The following is a 16,057-nucleotide window of genomic DNA, read 5'->3' on the forward strand; positions in this document are numbered from 1 at the left end:
TCGGATCCGCTAGTATTAAATATAATATAATACCTTGAGGTAGTAAAGAGATCAGATGATGTGCGCGAACATGCGGCGTCGGTAATAATACAGGCCAAGCAGCAGCTAAAGCCCTTCTTGCGGCTGAAGCGGCGGCCGCGCCTGCACGCCCCTCTACCAAAGACACTAGAGCTGCGTGCACACCGGCGCACCACGATCGAGACTCTATATCGTCTGTGGAACCTCGGGCGCATTGCCAAGCGTGTACCTGAGAGAAGTTATGATAGAAATATGGTGAGAACGAATCTAGAACACTAAATATACTTAATCTAACTATAAGCTCTTATAATTGTTGTCTTTATACAAAGAAAAAACACAAAACATTCACTCATTATGGCTTTAATGGTCTTTATGAACAACTAGGTGTAGCGTTTTATTAATAAGTTAAGAAACTTAAGACCCAAGTTCTAACTCTTTACTTTTGATGTCGAATTTAATTTTATCAGAACATATGTTGTAAGTAAAAACAACCGATTCTATAGAGGGATACAATTTTATACATTAGTTAAATTACAAACATTAGCTATTTAGAAATCTTTTGACTTACTTGTAATCTTAAGAGATTCAAACATGAGATTGCCAGACATTCATTTTCCTTCATATTCGCCGTACTGCTTTGATCGACTGCTATTCTTAACAATCGCTCTAAAAATCTGAAAAAAAAAAATCATATTATTGTAATGTCAATAAAATATTCTTTCAATAAAAACTTCGCATAATGTTAGTCACTCCGAAAATAAAAAGGTAGATGAAGTATAGCATGCTTACTTAAATGTTTTTTCGGATAGATCGATTACAAATGGCATTGAGGACGGTAAGTCTCTTGGATTTTCTTCACTCCATGCTATTATATGATTTGGACCACTCGATACACCTGAAAAACAAAACGCAAATTAATTCTGAAGAATAACAACTAAATAATAAAATTACAGGAGAAACACAATACGTACCATTAGCCTTAAAAGATGGGTTAAAAACTTGAATTGGTTGCGGGGAAGGATTGGAAATTTGGGCTCTCTCATGCGTTCCCCATGCGTAAACTAATCCGTCCGACGACAAAGCAATAGCATGAGTTGACCCCAAAGATAAGTCAACAATTTTTACACCTATAAAAGATACGACATAAAAGAAATTAATTGAAAATAAATGACCGCATCAAAAACCTGAAACGGTTGATCTTAATAGAATGTAAACGAAATGATGATTATCTTAATATATATATTTCTTGTGTGCGTGTGTATGTGACTGAACTCCTCCTAAACGACTGGACCGATTTAGACGAAATTTTTTGTGTGTGTTCAAGGGGATCTGGGAATGGTTTAGATTCACAATTTTGTCCGCTGGACAATGTTTTTTTAATTAATTTTCAATTTATTAGTTGTTGATTGATTGATTTTGGAATGTTTTACATTGGATCCGACAGACGGCGCTACCATCGCAGTGTCAAATTTTAAATAATATTCGAATTTTAATTTTAGTCTGTCCCGAAATTTAAAAAAAGTTTTGTTATCATTGTGTTATATCGTGTGTGACCATGTGCTGGATCGTTAGATATTGTCATAACATTTGTATAATAATTTTCATCAAAATGGCTTATTAAAAATTGAAATTTTGAAATTAAAGACGTGTAGACAGGACAACGTCTGTCGGATCCGCTAGTTTAATTATAAAATAACTCAAGCCAAGTGTGTATGTTCTGTATAGGCTTATCTCAAATGTCAGAAAAAAAATCATTTCAAAACCATAAAATAAATTACTACCACAAATAATATATAAATTTATGGCTCATTTCGCATTTTGGGGACTAATCAAATATTACATGAATACGTCATATTTTAGCGAATAAATCCGACCCAAAAGTATAGTGTATCAATATATACTTTCATATTAATACGATGAAAACCTGAAAATCCTGTTACCTTGAAAAGCCTCTACTAGTTTCGGTATTTTAAATGTCTCCAAGGTCCCCTGCCCAAGACGAAAACTCTCGCCTTTGCCCCATGTGTAAACTTGACCGCTGAAACATTTAAAATCAAGTACAATTTCAACACTCTCCGAAAAAGCACTTATTGACTTTATAATAATAATAATTTATTTATTTTTCTCCCTTAAACATTAACAATAATAATTCATAATATAGTGACAGTATTGGGAGACTGGTTTCCAAACTAGGTAAGAACCTGTAATATGGATAACCAGGCTTCCATTCCATAGCATATACATAACAAAAAGGTAGTTTGTAAGGGATTGTGTATGTGAGTGTGTGTGATAGTGGGGAAGGGTACGCATGCGTGTGTTAGTGAGTGTTAAAGGGTGTGTGTGTGACATGACAAGAACATATTATGTGGAAATTATTTTATTACTTCTAGTAGAATTTCTGTTTGATCATAGCTCAAGGTAAGTAAAAATTTATGAATTGTTTGCTTTACACATTTTTTTGTATAATAATAAAATTACGTACCCATCAGTAAGCGCTGCGTGCCAGTGTTCGCCCGTGTAAACGCGTGTCACTCTAAACATTGAGAGAGCGGAGAGGGTTCGCGGAGTGCCACCTTCACTATCACCAAACACCTGTACCGCGCCTTCCCACGTACAACACAGAGTTTGACCGTCACCCCATGCTATCACCAAAGATGTAATTTTGACATGGTACATTTGTAATAATAACAAAAACGTATGTTCAGTAAATATTTTTTGTGTATCCTGATAACAAATATTTCAGTTGGTTGGTTTTCATTAGATTATAGATGGTAACACAATTCGGAAGATACGATAGTTTGTTCTCAATAAAGTATAATAGGGAAATAAGAATTGCAAAAATAAACTTTACAAACTCAAATCATTATTTGTTATTGTGATCCGACCTATTGTGAATATTTAGTAAAGTAAATTTTTAGTAAGGATATTCTTTTAAAATAAGGTTTTTTGTATATAACATACCTAAAGCAACGTCAATGATTCGTTCAATATTGTGGGCGTTGAATGATACTGGCTGTGGTGTGAGACAGTTTTCGATTGTACCATGTCCCAACCTGCCTTGTGCGCTGCGACCCCACGTATAAAGCGCCCCGCGAGATGTTATTACGGCACTGTATGAATAATATTATGTGAACGACTTCTCTAGTCGATACTAAAAATTTTGTATATAAATAATTAATTTGTTACATGCCATGTTTGCAGTGTCTAAATGAATACGAAGACAGTGAATAAGTACATTGCAGTATTGACTTAAAGTGATATAATAATTGTGAAATCAGTCTAAAAATCTATTACATTGTATGTATACAAGCAAATTTCTATTACTAAACATAACACCGAATTTTAACGCATAATGGTAAAAAAACGCGTTAAAAAATGCATTAGTATTGAAAATGCAATTAAGATTATTTCAGTGCTATTTACTGCTACATATTACTCTACAACTAACCTGCAAGCCGGGCCGGCAGCCACTCTTACAACTTCATGATGAGCCAGGTGATGCACAGCTTGTGGTGCATCTCTTGGGGCGGTGTCCCCATGGCCCAACCGTCCATCTTCCCCAGAACCCCAGGTCCATACTCCCCCACATTCCGATCGACAAAGAAAATGACGCCCCAATGGATGAGATGCCACTTGAGAAATAGTCTTTCCTTCGAGACCTAGAATTTTGTTAAAAAAATTTTTCAATCCTATCAGGCTTTCTTGGCGTTTGGACCTTCATTAAGTATTCAAATACATCAATGCGATTAAAATTATTGGTTGAATTGATTGATTGAAGATTTTCACAAACTTTCCAAATCTTCTGGTGACTAAATATTCTTTTTGTATTGTAAGTTTTTTTAATTTAAATCCATAGAATTACTATGCATTCGATTCCATTTAACGTTTTGTTCTTGATAAGGTTAAGTAGCAATCTCATCTCAACTAAACTTTCAAGGAGATACGAAGATAACTGATATTTCGAAGGTACCAAACGTATGAATATATAAAGACATAAAATTAGAATAGGAAAGGGGTGTACGAATAAGCAAATCTATTACAATAAACAATGACTTACCAGGAACCAAGTGTGGTGTCAATGTATCGTACGGAAGGGTGTATATGGCGCCATCTTGTGTTAGGAGCAAGGCTAGTTTCTCCGCACAAGCTATTTGCTGTACTCTAAGACTTCCCAATTGTATAGGACCAACGCCCACCGATACTATTTCTTGGGCCGATTCTGTGCACTGGATTTTGATTTCATTAAATTAATCAGAAAAAATAAATGTAATAAAACATACATAAATAAAGAGAATGTATTATGTTTCAAAGGTAGAGTTATATTTTTGATTGTAGTAACATACAATATAGTTTCATTAATATTTCCTCATGTAGTAAAGGAATAATTCTTAAAAAGCCAGACACTAAAATCAGCTCGTCTTAGACACAAAATATACACAGACAGAAAAATCCATTGGTGCACTGCTATCTCTTAAACAGAGTTGCAAGTCTACTTTATTTAAAGTATTGATAAGATCACACCATTACTTACAGTAACAAAACCCTTCAATGGAGGTAACAATGGTGCACCAAGTCTGTCCAAATGGCACAACAAAGCAATACCAGCTTTCTTTACACTTATTAGACCATCGCCACTCGGAATGTCTAAATCTCTGTAGAAAGAAAAAAAAAACAAATATACATATAAAATAAAAAATAAATATTACGATCTCACAAAAAACATTTAAGAATCAGCCGAATACGCTTACACATTTACATACTTTAAATATGTAGCTGTCGCATCGTCTTCTGGTATCGCATCGGAATTTACTATGGGATTAGGTGCGGACACTTTTGCCATTCGTCTTAAGAATGGTCCTAGTGGGGCTGTGCATTCTTCCAAAACAATCCTGAAATATTCTTATAATTATTAAGTGTTTATCGGTTTTTAAAAGTTATACACGCGTACGAAATTTGTGTATATATATATATAGTATGAAATTTGTGTGAAATATATATACATTATACTATATTTTCATGAATATCATTCATCAAAACAAATTTAAAATAATAATATATTTACATATAACTGTTGCAAATTGACAAAAGTTTTTATGATTTATAAATATATAAAATAAATTAACCTGTTGTCTGATTGTCGTTTATGTTTCGGTGGTAAGGTGACTAAGACATCTGCTGCTTTCAATAAAGCTGGCAATTCGGCTCGCCTAGCGCACAATTCCACCCAAACGCATAATGATGTACGCCAGTCTCCTTGCGGTACATTACAACCAACTTCTCTGTAAAAAGAAAATTAAATATGACTCAAGATTTTTATATGTATTACCATTTTATTTTTAAATACCATCACTACATAGTATAAAACAAAGTCGCTTTCTCTGTCCCTATGTCCCTTTGTATACTTAAATCTTTGAAACTACGCAACGGATTTTGATGCGGTTTTTTTTAATAGATAGTGTTTATATGTATAATAACATCCATTAAATAGTGGAGAAGTACTGTTATTTTTGAGGTTTCTAATGTGATGTCGTAAATAATTACATTTTTTCCGCTTACATTGCAAAAGCAGGCTGAACTCTATGAGTATTGTACACATTGAAAAGGTCTACAGAAAAGTCCATGATGGTTTATATGGTCTATCTCTTTTGTATAACCCACATTTTTATATACAACATTCACAGATTTTCTGTAGTCTATTTAGTATCAGCATTGCACCCGTGCGAAGCCGGGGCGGGTCGCTAGTTAAATATAATTCACATTTATTTCCATCCTATTAAGCTATACTTTCCGATAACAAATATACATACACTATAGGTTTTTACATACCCAGCTACCACTTGATGTAAGAATTTCGCAGCACTATCAACTACTTCAGCCCATATTTTTTGCGAGCGCGGAGTTTGTGCAACAGTCTGTCCATTTCCAGCATATAATGCCGCATCTGGCAAGGCCCTAACTGCTTCAAGGGCATCCCGCAGCAGTAAAGAACAAACGTCCGCGTCTTCTCCGCAACGCCAAGCGCGACGTACAAGCGATAAAGCGAGACGTAAAGCAGCGCGGGCACCTACCCGAGCTAGTGCACTGGAATATAATTGGTAGAACACAATTAAAGCATATATGTACTTGTGGGTATGGTATAGACATGATCTATGGACTTGCAGAGGGATTAAGTTCTTTGATTTTGAAAGAGCTAATGAGATGTTTACTTGTTTACATGTGCACATGTTTACTTTATTAATATTTACTATTTAAGGTTCCTAAATTAATGAGTCTCAAATATTGTTCATTATTTTAATTCTTATGGAAAATAACTAAAGAAAAAATTTTGAAAGGCACAATAACTTTAACACCTTATTTACCTAAACTTTAATACCAAATTACAAAGTTCTTGTACCAACAGATTCATATTTGTCATAAATTATACCTTTCAGAATCTTCAGTATGCTCTTCATCATCTTGTATTTCGGAGCCAATATCAACTGGTTTGTTTAGTGCACTAACAACATTACTCAATGCTCTATTGCTGACTCCATGCAATGTTTTCTTATCTACTTTAACTTTTTTTGCCTCTTTGTGATGACTTTGATCTCTGTAAAAGATTTACCCAATAACACAAAACATTATTTAAATATATTAGAAATAATTTTGTACTACAAGACCTTTAGGAAGAAATTGTAAACTTAATTTTTATATAATACCAATAAGAAGTCATTAAGACAGGTAATTTTATACAGGAGATGTGATATATAAGATTACAGTAAAAATAATAGTCACCTTATTACAGCTACAAGATGTCTATTACAGAGCACAATCAGTCGTCTTATTTGTGATATGTATGGGCAGGTTACAGCTGTATGTATTGCTCTCACCCGCTGCTCCCAAACCAATGACTCAATGAGATTTTGAAGATTATCAGAACCTAAGAATTACAATCATTTAAAAAAATGTTAATTACTCAAGCCAGTTCTGTTTCTATTATTTTCAAGTGATACAATAACTAAAGAAATAATGTATGGAAAAAAGAAGAAATTGTGAAATTGCTGACGACACATTCACCTGGATCTTGCTTCCATTTAATTTCATCTATGACCTGAGCAGAGTGCAATGGTGCAACAAGTTTAGATTGAATTGACGCCCGAAGTTCTTCCTCAGATGAAAGAGCAGTGCAGGGAGGACAGGCACATCCAGAATGAGGCCCACATAGTCCATCACAACATGTGCAAGAAAGAATCTACAAAATATATACATAATTACTACATATTAAGGAAAATGAAAGTAAATGAAAGAAAATACGCCTGACGCACAAAACTTACCCTCAGCCCACAATAATATTTCCCACTATCACCGAGTTTTGCTGTTATCCCTGCACCATTAACTAAACCATTTCCGGCGTCGAAATATATTTCTCGATCTTGAATCAAACTATTAAACAAAGTGCACAGAGCTTCCGGACTATGCAATGCTTCTTGTAAATCAGGATTCAACCACTTTGGGTCTAAATGTTGTTGTGGCCGGAAAATAAAATCCTCTAGCTCGTCAGTCACAGACATTTTAAATTAAAGCAATGTACTATGTTTTACATTCCAGTATCCATAAAAGAGAAAACTTAAAACAGCTGTCCATTAATGTAGACAGGCTGAAGTTTTTGTAAACGTTTCATATTGAATTAAGAAATAGCAAGAAGTTGCTTAATAGGATGTAATTTAAAAGTAGTTTACTCCATTCCATTTGGAAATCGTAAACCAATAGAAATTAATCGAAATTGAAATAAAAACAGCTGTCATGTCAATCGTCAAAGTCAAACTTCAAAAATAAAATTCGTACATACCTTTACGTAGGTTAGCTTACTTATTTTTCCACCCTAAAAAAAACAAGCCGAATAAATACATTTCAGAAGTCAGAACACATGTATAATTATTAACAATAAAAAATTTTACAACCGAGACTTAGTGTACCTATTAAAAAATGGTTATATACTTGATTACAAAATGACAAATACTTATAAGACAATGCCATCTGTGGATGAATGGAAAATGTAATTTGTAAATACTGAATAATACATGTGGGCTATTGTTTTGTATTGAAAACCTCCTTTCCTTGATAATATCAATATACTAGAAAATTTAAACACTTCAGGATTAATACACATCTAAAAATTTCAATGGATACTGATATTCTAATAAGTGATAAAGACAATCTTTACGGTTAGTATATAATTTTGTAATATCCGGCGACTATCACAACAACGTTAAAATTAAGGTGTACGTAACATTACATTTATACAGACGTGGTTAATTTACCACCCTAATATACTAAGATCTTCGGCTAATTTTCATATATTGCATTTGAATAATGAGACTGCATTATTCTTGTTCGAGTATTACGACGCTAGATATGTGGTTGTCATTGTTTTTGTTATAGTAGCCAAAAATAAGTACTACTACCGTATTCCGTAGTAGATATTTTTGAATACTAGGGCAGTGTTTTATGACATTCTTCTATCATGTTTCAGACTTTGCCTTGGATGACTTGAACAATGACTGTCATTGGTCTTCATTATTAAATTCAGCAGATGCATCACCAAGTGAGATACTTGCTGATGCAGCACCCAGCCTTGTTTGCCCAATATCACCTATGGCCAGCTTAAAATCTTCTCCAAATGAAAGCAGTAACTCAGATTCTGGTAGTGAAGATGATACAAAAAAGTATGTTATAACTTTGATATATAATTAATTAAATATACAGTACTCTTTATAATAATGCTTACTAGGGACCATGCTATTTTTGATGTTATATGTGGTGTTGTTAAATGGGAAGAAGAAAACTTTGTAGTAGAAAAGAAAAAGTTTTTTTCAGGCTAGTGTTAATAATTACAAAATGTTGTATTTTTTTACTTATTTGTATCATATCTTAACGGTCTAGCAATCCCAATTTCTAAATCAAAGAATGGACTTCTCAGAATGTTTGGTACATCTGAAGCACCAAAATAATGTGTATATAGTAAGGTACTTTTTTTTATTTAATTGTCATTATTGAGGGTGGGTATAATGTAGAGTGTGTCATTGTAAGGACAACAAGGTAAACCATGTTTATTTATATAATTACTGTTATCATATTATAATTTTTAAATTGTCTAACTTATATTTATAATTAGTTCCAGTTCTACATCAGTTAGGGATTCATCTAATTCTCCTAATGAATGGTTGTCAAATGATTCTGAAACTGTATACCAGCTGAAACCAGAGGATGTTGAAAAGTTTTTACAAAAAACAGGTAGATATTCGATCAAGCTCACTTTCTAACCTTGTATTTAATTCATTTTTATGAAATTGAATTTTGACTAGTAAATGCAGTTAATTTAAGCAAGATTAATATTAATTATTTAACTACAATTAATTACTTATATTAGGTACAATTTTCTTTTAAGATAATGTTGATGTTGAATGTACAAACAATGCACCTATGATCAAGAATATCGAGCAGAAGGTACCAGTAATGTCAATAGAAAATGGTGTGATAAAGGTAGGACTACTTTTTTTTTATAATAATCTGCATTTATCAATATATTAATAAGAAATATGCATATTACAGGTGAATGGAATTGGTAGTTATGTTAATCCAAAAACTTTATGCTCACTTTCTACTAAAGTTAAAGGTAAACAACTGTTTAAACATTGTTAACATTTTAATGAAAATAATATATATTACAGTTATAAGTAATAAAGCTAATTCATTTCAGGTACAAATCATGGATCATATTTTAATGTAATAAATGAACATTTTAATAATGGAAGGAAAGAAGAAAGAGAACAGTCTTACCAAAAAGAAGTATCCATGAAAAGCCCATGTAATCCAATAGTAATTTTACCTAATTGTACATCCCAAGTCACAAAAAGCAAAATTGCTGTTTTACCACAAAAGTTACACTATGAGGGCTCAAATGGTTTTCAGATAAAGGTATGCAGAGATTTTCATCATTTTTGGTAATTTTTTAAACTGAGTTTAAAAAAACGAAGTCGACAAATCAACATATAATGTTTCTTATGCATATGTTATATTGAAGCAATTTGACATGCAACTGTTTTGTATGTTAATACAGTCAAAATCTGTTATAACGACGTCGAAGGGACTACTCATATTTGGTCATCAAAATCGAGTCGTAACACTGATGACCGTAGAACCGATGACGTTGTTATTAGGAATATAATACAATAGAATTCAGCCAGGATATTAGATTTTCTTGCGGTTCATAAGCTGTTGTTCTAAACGATGTAGTTAATCTTTAGTTATAAAGGTGCCAGGTGCGAACAAATAATGTATGTTATGGCAAACACCAAATTTCAAGTAAAACTTGACCATTACAATTCTTGTGCTTCCAGCACAATTTATATTTTAATTTTTACAGTTTAATATATTTGATCTTAAGACTATTAACTGACAAAAACAGTTTCAAGTGCTTACAAGTAGTATTGAACTATGTGCTCTGAGATCAAATGTTTATAAATTAATTATATTTTTTAGTCTCCTCCTAGAAGTCATATTATGTTAAGTCCAAATTCTCTCCAAGTGGAATCAGCTTCAGAATGCAATTCAACAAGTCCTATCTTAGAAATTCCTCAATTAAGTGAAGTGGACATTAAAGCAATGAAGAAACAGCAGCGTATGATAAAAAATCGGTATGTTATTTTTATTAAATCCTCATTTGTTTAAAATATTAAAAAAAATATATATTATCAATTTAAATACTAAATTATTTTGTCTTATATATTAATATATCAGAGAGTCAGCCTGCCAATCGCGTCAGAAAAAGAAAGAATATGTTACAGCATTAGAACAACAGTTATTAGAGGCGCATCAGGAAATAGGAAAGTTACGACTAGAAAACAAAATACTTAGAAATCAATTGGAATCGAATGGCAGGATTCGAAAGGTAATGCTGGTTATTTAATAAATGCAATATTCTAAATTAAAAACTAATAGAAAAAATACTTACAAATAAACATGATACGACGATAATTGAAATTTGACAATAACCAATCGATTTCAGAAAATAATGTTTTGGATATTATATTCTACTGTTACATTACTGTGATGGTTTATAAAATAAGTAATATATGAATTGCGCAATTATTTTATTTATATTCTGTGTTTAACCGAATTTAAAGGAGGAGGGTAATTATCGACGTGTCATTTTTTTTAGATACCAAGGCTAGACTCGTCATTGTTAATACCGAAAAAGAACATTGCTGTTATTTTCGCTATGGTGTTCATGGTCTCTTTAAACTTTAATATGTTAGGGTGAGTACTGGTTTCCATTACTATTTTATGCCTGCGAATCTTTGCTTATATTACAGAATGTTAACTTCGAATTTACCTTTTCTCAGTATAAACATTTTGAAGCAAAGCATATTTCGTTTATTCTTCGAATTAATTTTCCTTTATGTTTACTATAAAAGTCTTCATAGAATTATTTAACTGCATTGCCCCTTTGGTCATATATTATAGTGAATCACAAGTTTTTTGTCAAAGTCTCAGGTATCTAAGTGTAAACCATCATTTCTAATAAAAATATTCGAAACGTACCTAAAAAATGTTTTTTCTGTAGATGGAATTCCAAGCCGTTTGTTGGACCAACACATTCGCATGTTGGTAATCGACATTTATTATGGGCGGAAGATAATAAGGATGTGTCTTTAGGTATGGGTTACTTTTAGATTTGAGATCCTTGTAACATTGACTTACTTTTAATTGTCGTGTAGTTACTATATATTTGATCCATTATCAAATTAAACATAAGTTGCCATACATAAATTTATCAGAAACGCACGTCAAAATCAATTTGTGTGATTTAGGATCGAAGTAATAAAATTTAAATAATTGGATTTATAAAAAATTTAAAAAATAAACTCTTATAAAAAAAAGAGTATAATATATATATATATATATATATATATATAAAGTATAGTATATACTAAAGTATACTTTAAAGTTTTGGACTATGTATTTGTCTATGCATAAATTAAGAAATAGAAACATTATTTCCTTATGAAAATCGTGATTAAAACCTTCTTAATAGTTTATTTAAAATGTGTTAAAGGACAATTTGTAAATATTTTAGATTACGAACACTTAAACCGCAGTACTGATGGTATTGACTGTCAGAATAGTACAATGTTTGAGAATATTAATCAGACTGAAAGCATACGAATCGTAGGAGACTTAAAACGTTGGATCCGTGGCGGGAAGACCTTAAATTGGACCTCGGCTCCCAAAAAGCGTAGATATGTCAATGAAGAACAAATTAATGGTAATAAATATTTGTTTCTTATAACTGTTATTGAGAAAAATCTAACTGTAAGGACTATGACGATGAAGGTTAAAACTCTTTTATTTTTGAGGACAGACTTGTTACTAATTTGATAAAAAGTCTTATTCCAATAACAATATATAAACTATTTTCAGGAGGCCTGTTAGGAGCATACAACCTATTTAATAAAGTGAACTTGGATGACTTTGTCGAATTTCCCACTAAAAGCAGCAAAAATATTCGCGACAAGACGCGCATACGCCGTTTGCGGAGATCAACGGAGAAAGATATCGAATTCGATGGATTGTATTATGAAAGACTGTATAATAGACATATAAGGAAGAATAATGAATTTAACGACTTTGGTGAATGGAGTGATTTGCTTCAAGCCTTGCAGCGTCGTGATGATACGTTTTACGTAGTTGGTGTTGGTAAAGGAGAACACTTGTTGTTGCCAGCGGTGTCTCATAATGTCACTAGGCCACCGAAGATGGCGCTTATATTGCCGGCACGGGGTGCTAATGGTATGTTTCTATTGTCAAATTTTTAAAAGACTCTCAAAAAGACCCAAAGGTCTGAGCATTTCCTCAGATTTCTATATGTTTCGTGGTCATTTGATTTTTGATAGGTTTTTTTTTTCTTCCAAATTTATTAAAATCTGAAATCAGATTCGATTTCCTTGGACACTGTCACTGTTACAAATAGATTACGTATTTCATATATCAATAAATAACAAAAACAAAGAGATTGATGGCTTCAGTATCTTAGTTAATTTAAATTTGGTTTTATACTAGACATAATTTCGCGATGCTTATAGATATGAAAGGTTGAAGTAAATTATAACAAAATATAATAATTATAATCTACCAATTAAATCTTATTCACACGTTATTTTCTTTCACTTTTCAGATTCCGTATTAAGCGATCACGTAACATTGATGCAAATTGATTGCTCAGTTGTCAATACAACTCTTGTTAAACTGAAGTCTGAATCATTACCGAAAAGCCTACGGAAATCAAAAAATAATGCAACAAATACATTCTATGAAAAACCTAAGGCGAATATACCAAAACCTGAAACTGTACAAAAATTCAATAATTCTAGTCACATAGAGAAAGGTTTAAAGGATTCCTTTGCACAGTTTATAAGTAAAGCAACGGGAAATAATTCGGAATCTATAGTTGATTCTTTGCCACAAATTGCTGTTAATAGTACATTGTAAGATATTTTTTATAAATTATTTAAAAGGCCCTTTTGGTAAGATACAGACTCATAACGGAGTATAGCTTCGTGTATCAAAATACGCAATCAAAATTTTCGTTTTCTAAGATTTATGTTTTAATAGACAAAGTTGTCGAAATTTATATTTATATATTTCTTGAACCGAATAACGATTAGTATCACGATATAGAGATAACGACACGTCTTTATCTCGCAGTAGTTCTCTCACTCGTGATTCAAAACCTTATACTATTAAATTAAGGTGCATTTTACAATGCACAAATATCATATATAAGAATTTAAGTAAGGTCCTCACAGAGTAATGAAATGCGATTTGTTATATACTAATTAGTAAAATAACATCACACAATTTCGCAATTTTTCGAAAGGTATTTGAAATATTTTAAAACTAGCAATATTTAGGAGTAACCAGACTGCTGTTACTAAAACAAGATCTCAAAAAATATTTTACACTTTTGTATTTTTTAATGGAGGTGAGATGTTAAAATAATAATAACAATTTATTTATTTTTCTCCCATATAACATTTACAACAATAAATAATATAATGTATACTCATGATTACAGAATTATGTATCTTTTTATATATTATAACAATTGGTGGTTTTAATTTTAAATGTTATTTTAGATTCTTTTATTGAGTAATATTATAATTCCTGTTATGGCTGTTCTTCTAATTTTAAGTTTAATGTGTTAATAATTAGAGATTTAAATCACAGGACGCGCAAATTCGATTATTAGTATATTATACTTATAGGATGCCGTAAGGTTTAATATTATATACCTTATCGCACCTTATAAGTGCATAATCGATCGCTCTATGTAATAAAATTCAAACGCACGTTGTGCATACATACAATTCATAAAGAAATTGTCCAAGAAGTAGTAAATCCATAAAGTATATTTCTTGTATTTTTTTGATCAAGTTCTTTCTGTAAACATATTTTATAGATTTACATACCTATACATGAGAACCCAGCATAAAACGCAATTCTTCATCTTCAATTCTTATATTATGGGATGACAACTTAGAATTAGTTATGAGTCACTTATCCTAGGATGAATACAAATCTAACTACATACTTAAAAAAATGCATTTTGTTCATTAGACTTAACCTCTTAATATATTACAGCAATGTTATTTTTTGACCATTATGTAGCTTTCCTGAACTAATAAAATTTGTCAGTTGTGTTAACCAATTTTATTTTTTAAACTATACAGTTTGTTTTATTAAACTATAAGCAGGGGACAGTAATGTGAGTAACATGACCAAATACCATTTTCACACAATTTATGTAACCCTTAGTGTGTTTACCCTTATTAGTTCCTGATATAAGGAAGTTCAAAAAAACTCAACTGCTGATATTAGTATCGATTGATGGGACTAAAAAGTCACGTGGCATATTTAGCAATTCATAGTCTGTGATTTTCACTTTATGGGAGGAAATGAGGGCACATTCTGTAAATCAAGGTATTTTTCCAATTACAGAGCATAATGCGACTCAGTGGTGCACAATGCCCAATTATGCTGAAGCTTAATTGGAACATGAATTTGTTTTCAAATGCATCAGCAGAGTGCGCTAAGTACAGTGTTGGATTTTTTAAAATGATTTCTAAATAAATTATACACTTTTTAATTGAATCATCTTATCCAAATGATAGTGATCACGATGATTTATCGAATGCTCCGAGCATTTGAGCATCATTATAATTATATTTTTAGCAGTTTGAAATAACTTTGATTATTTCCAAAATCTACGACGAAACGAAAGCCTTACAAATTTTTCACCAATAAATAATATTACTAACGATAATTTCGATCAATGCCAACTTAAAGAAAAAACACTAGTCAATTTTCTGTCACTGAGTTGGTTTTGATTGCGAGTATCATGCGAGAGCATTACTTTTGAGAGTGCTCAATGGTGCGAAGCGTTGCTGTAGTTGGAACATTCAACGTCGAGCATTGTGCCGCATAATGCGCTCTAGTGCTGTAATTGGAAAACTACCATAATTATAAAACCAACCATTACTCAATTCTCGGACAGTCGTGCCTTGCATCCATAGAGTAACTTCTTATATAGGAAATTGCTTGCATCTCAGTGGCCAAACTGTCAGTTCTGTATAATAATAATAATCGACAAAATTCATTATCGCCAACGTCGTACTTAAAGGTTTAACAATTTGTACTTAATTGAAAATAGATGACTCCAATATGTGAAAAGTTAGCTAACGTAATGTAAAGATATTGCTTTTAAAATTAAGAAATTCTAATAATTATTATATAAATTGCAACGTAGTACTTCCTCTCTAGAACGCGAGCTGCAAATAAAAAAGCAGAAAGGTCCGCTACATCCACTCCCGTCTAAAGATGTGCGCGTAGATGGATTCGAACTTTTGCCTGTATTTGCCAACCCATTACGGTGCAATATGCCAAATTGTAAGGACAGAACACAATTGTCGTGTACCAAATGTAAGGTACCGTTGTGTCT

At 32.0% G+C, this 16,057-nt stretch overlaps 2 protein-coding genes across 2 annotated transcripts in view; one reads left to right on the forward strand and one right to left on the reverse strand.

Moving 5' to 3' along the window:
* LOC111004313 (probable E3 ubiquitin-protein ligase HERC2) overlaps nt 1-7,852 on the reverse strand; it is a 48,708-nt gene extending 40,856 nt beyond the window's left edge. Inside the window, exons 1-17 of the mRNA XM_022275308.2 lie at nt 7,332-7,852; nt 7,075-7,249; nt 6,793-6,937; nt 6,443-6,607; nt 5,845-6,099; nt 5,142-5,297; nt 4,779-4,907; nt 4,550-4,670; nt 4,076-4,244; nt 3,467-3,677; nt 2,980-3,128; nt 2,501-2,660; nt 1,959-2,056; nt 990-1,145; nt 808-913; nt 587-692; nt 34-247 (exon numbers count right to left, since the gene is read on the reverse strand). Of these exons, the coding sequence (XP_022131000.2) occupies nt 34-247; nt 587-692; nt 808-913; nt 990-1,145; nt 1,959-2,056; nt 2,501-2,660; nt 2,980-3,128; nt 3,467-3,677; nt 4,076-4,244; nt 4,550-4,670; nt 4,779-4,907; nt 5,142-5,297; nt 5,845-6,099; nt 6,443-6,607; nt 6,793-6,937; nt 7,075-7,249; nt 7,332-7,568 (2,752 nt within the window). The 5' untranslated portion in view covers nt 7,569-7,852. The remainder of the gene's footprint in view (nt 1-33; nt 248-586; nt 693-807; nt 914-989; nt 1,146-1,958; nt 2,057-2,500; nt 2,661-2,979; nt 3,129-3,466; nt 3,678-4,075; nt 4,245-4,549; nt 4,671-4,778; nt 4,908-5,141; nt 5,298-5,844; nt 6,100-6,442; nt 6,608-6,792; nt 6,938-7,074; nt 7,250-7,331) is intronic.
* A 111-nt stretch (nt 7,853-7,963) lies between these two features.
* Nucleotides 7,964-14,763, forward strand: LOC111004404. The gene is made up of 13 exons (XM_045630308.1): nt 7,964-8,222; nt 8,531-8,723; nt 9,173-9,291; nt 9,446-9,540; nt 9,610-9,673; nt 9,758-9,975; nt 10,540-10,694; nt 10,798-10,948; nt 11,219-11,316; nt 11,624-11,715; nt 12,137-12,325; nt 12,481-12,849; nt 13,235-14,763. The coding sequence occupies exons 1-13, from the start codon at nt 8,180-8,182 to the stop codon at nt 13,546-13,548; spliced, it is 2,100 nt and encodes a 699-aa protein (XP_045486264.1). The 5' UTR covers nt 7,964-8,179; the 3' UTR covers nt 13,549-14,763.
* Nucleotides 14,764-16,057: the final 1,294 nt, after the last annotated feature.

The sequence above is a fragment of the Pieris rapae genome, chromosome 12, assembly GCF_905147795.1.
Source record: "Pieris rapae chromosome 12, ilPieRapa1.1, whole genome shotgun sequence".
Classification (NCBI taxonomy): domain Eukaryota; kingdom Metazoa; phylum Arthropoda; class Insecta; order Lepidoptera; family Pieridae; genus Pieris; species Pieris rapae.

What these genes read in the sequence shown, in the direction of transcription:
- LOC111004404 (XM_045630308.1), top strand. Translation starts at nt 8,180, where the DNA reads ATGGATACTGATATTCTAATAAGTGATAAAGACAATCTTTACG. An exon ending in CAGCGTATGATAAAAAATCG is followed by an intron (nt 10,695 to 10,797) that starts GTATGTTATTTT and finishes TTAATATATCAG; the next exon opens with AGAGTCAGCCTGCCAATCGC. An exon ending in TTAAACTTTAATATGTTAGG is followed by an intron (nt 11,317 to 11,623) that starts GTGAGTACTGGT and finishes TTTTTTCTGTAG; the next exon opens with ATGGAATTCCAAGCCGTTTG.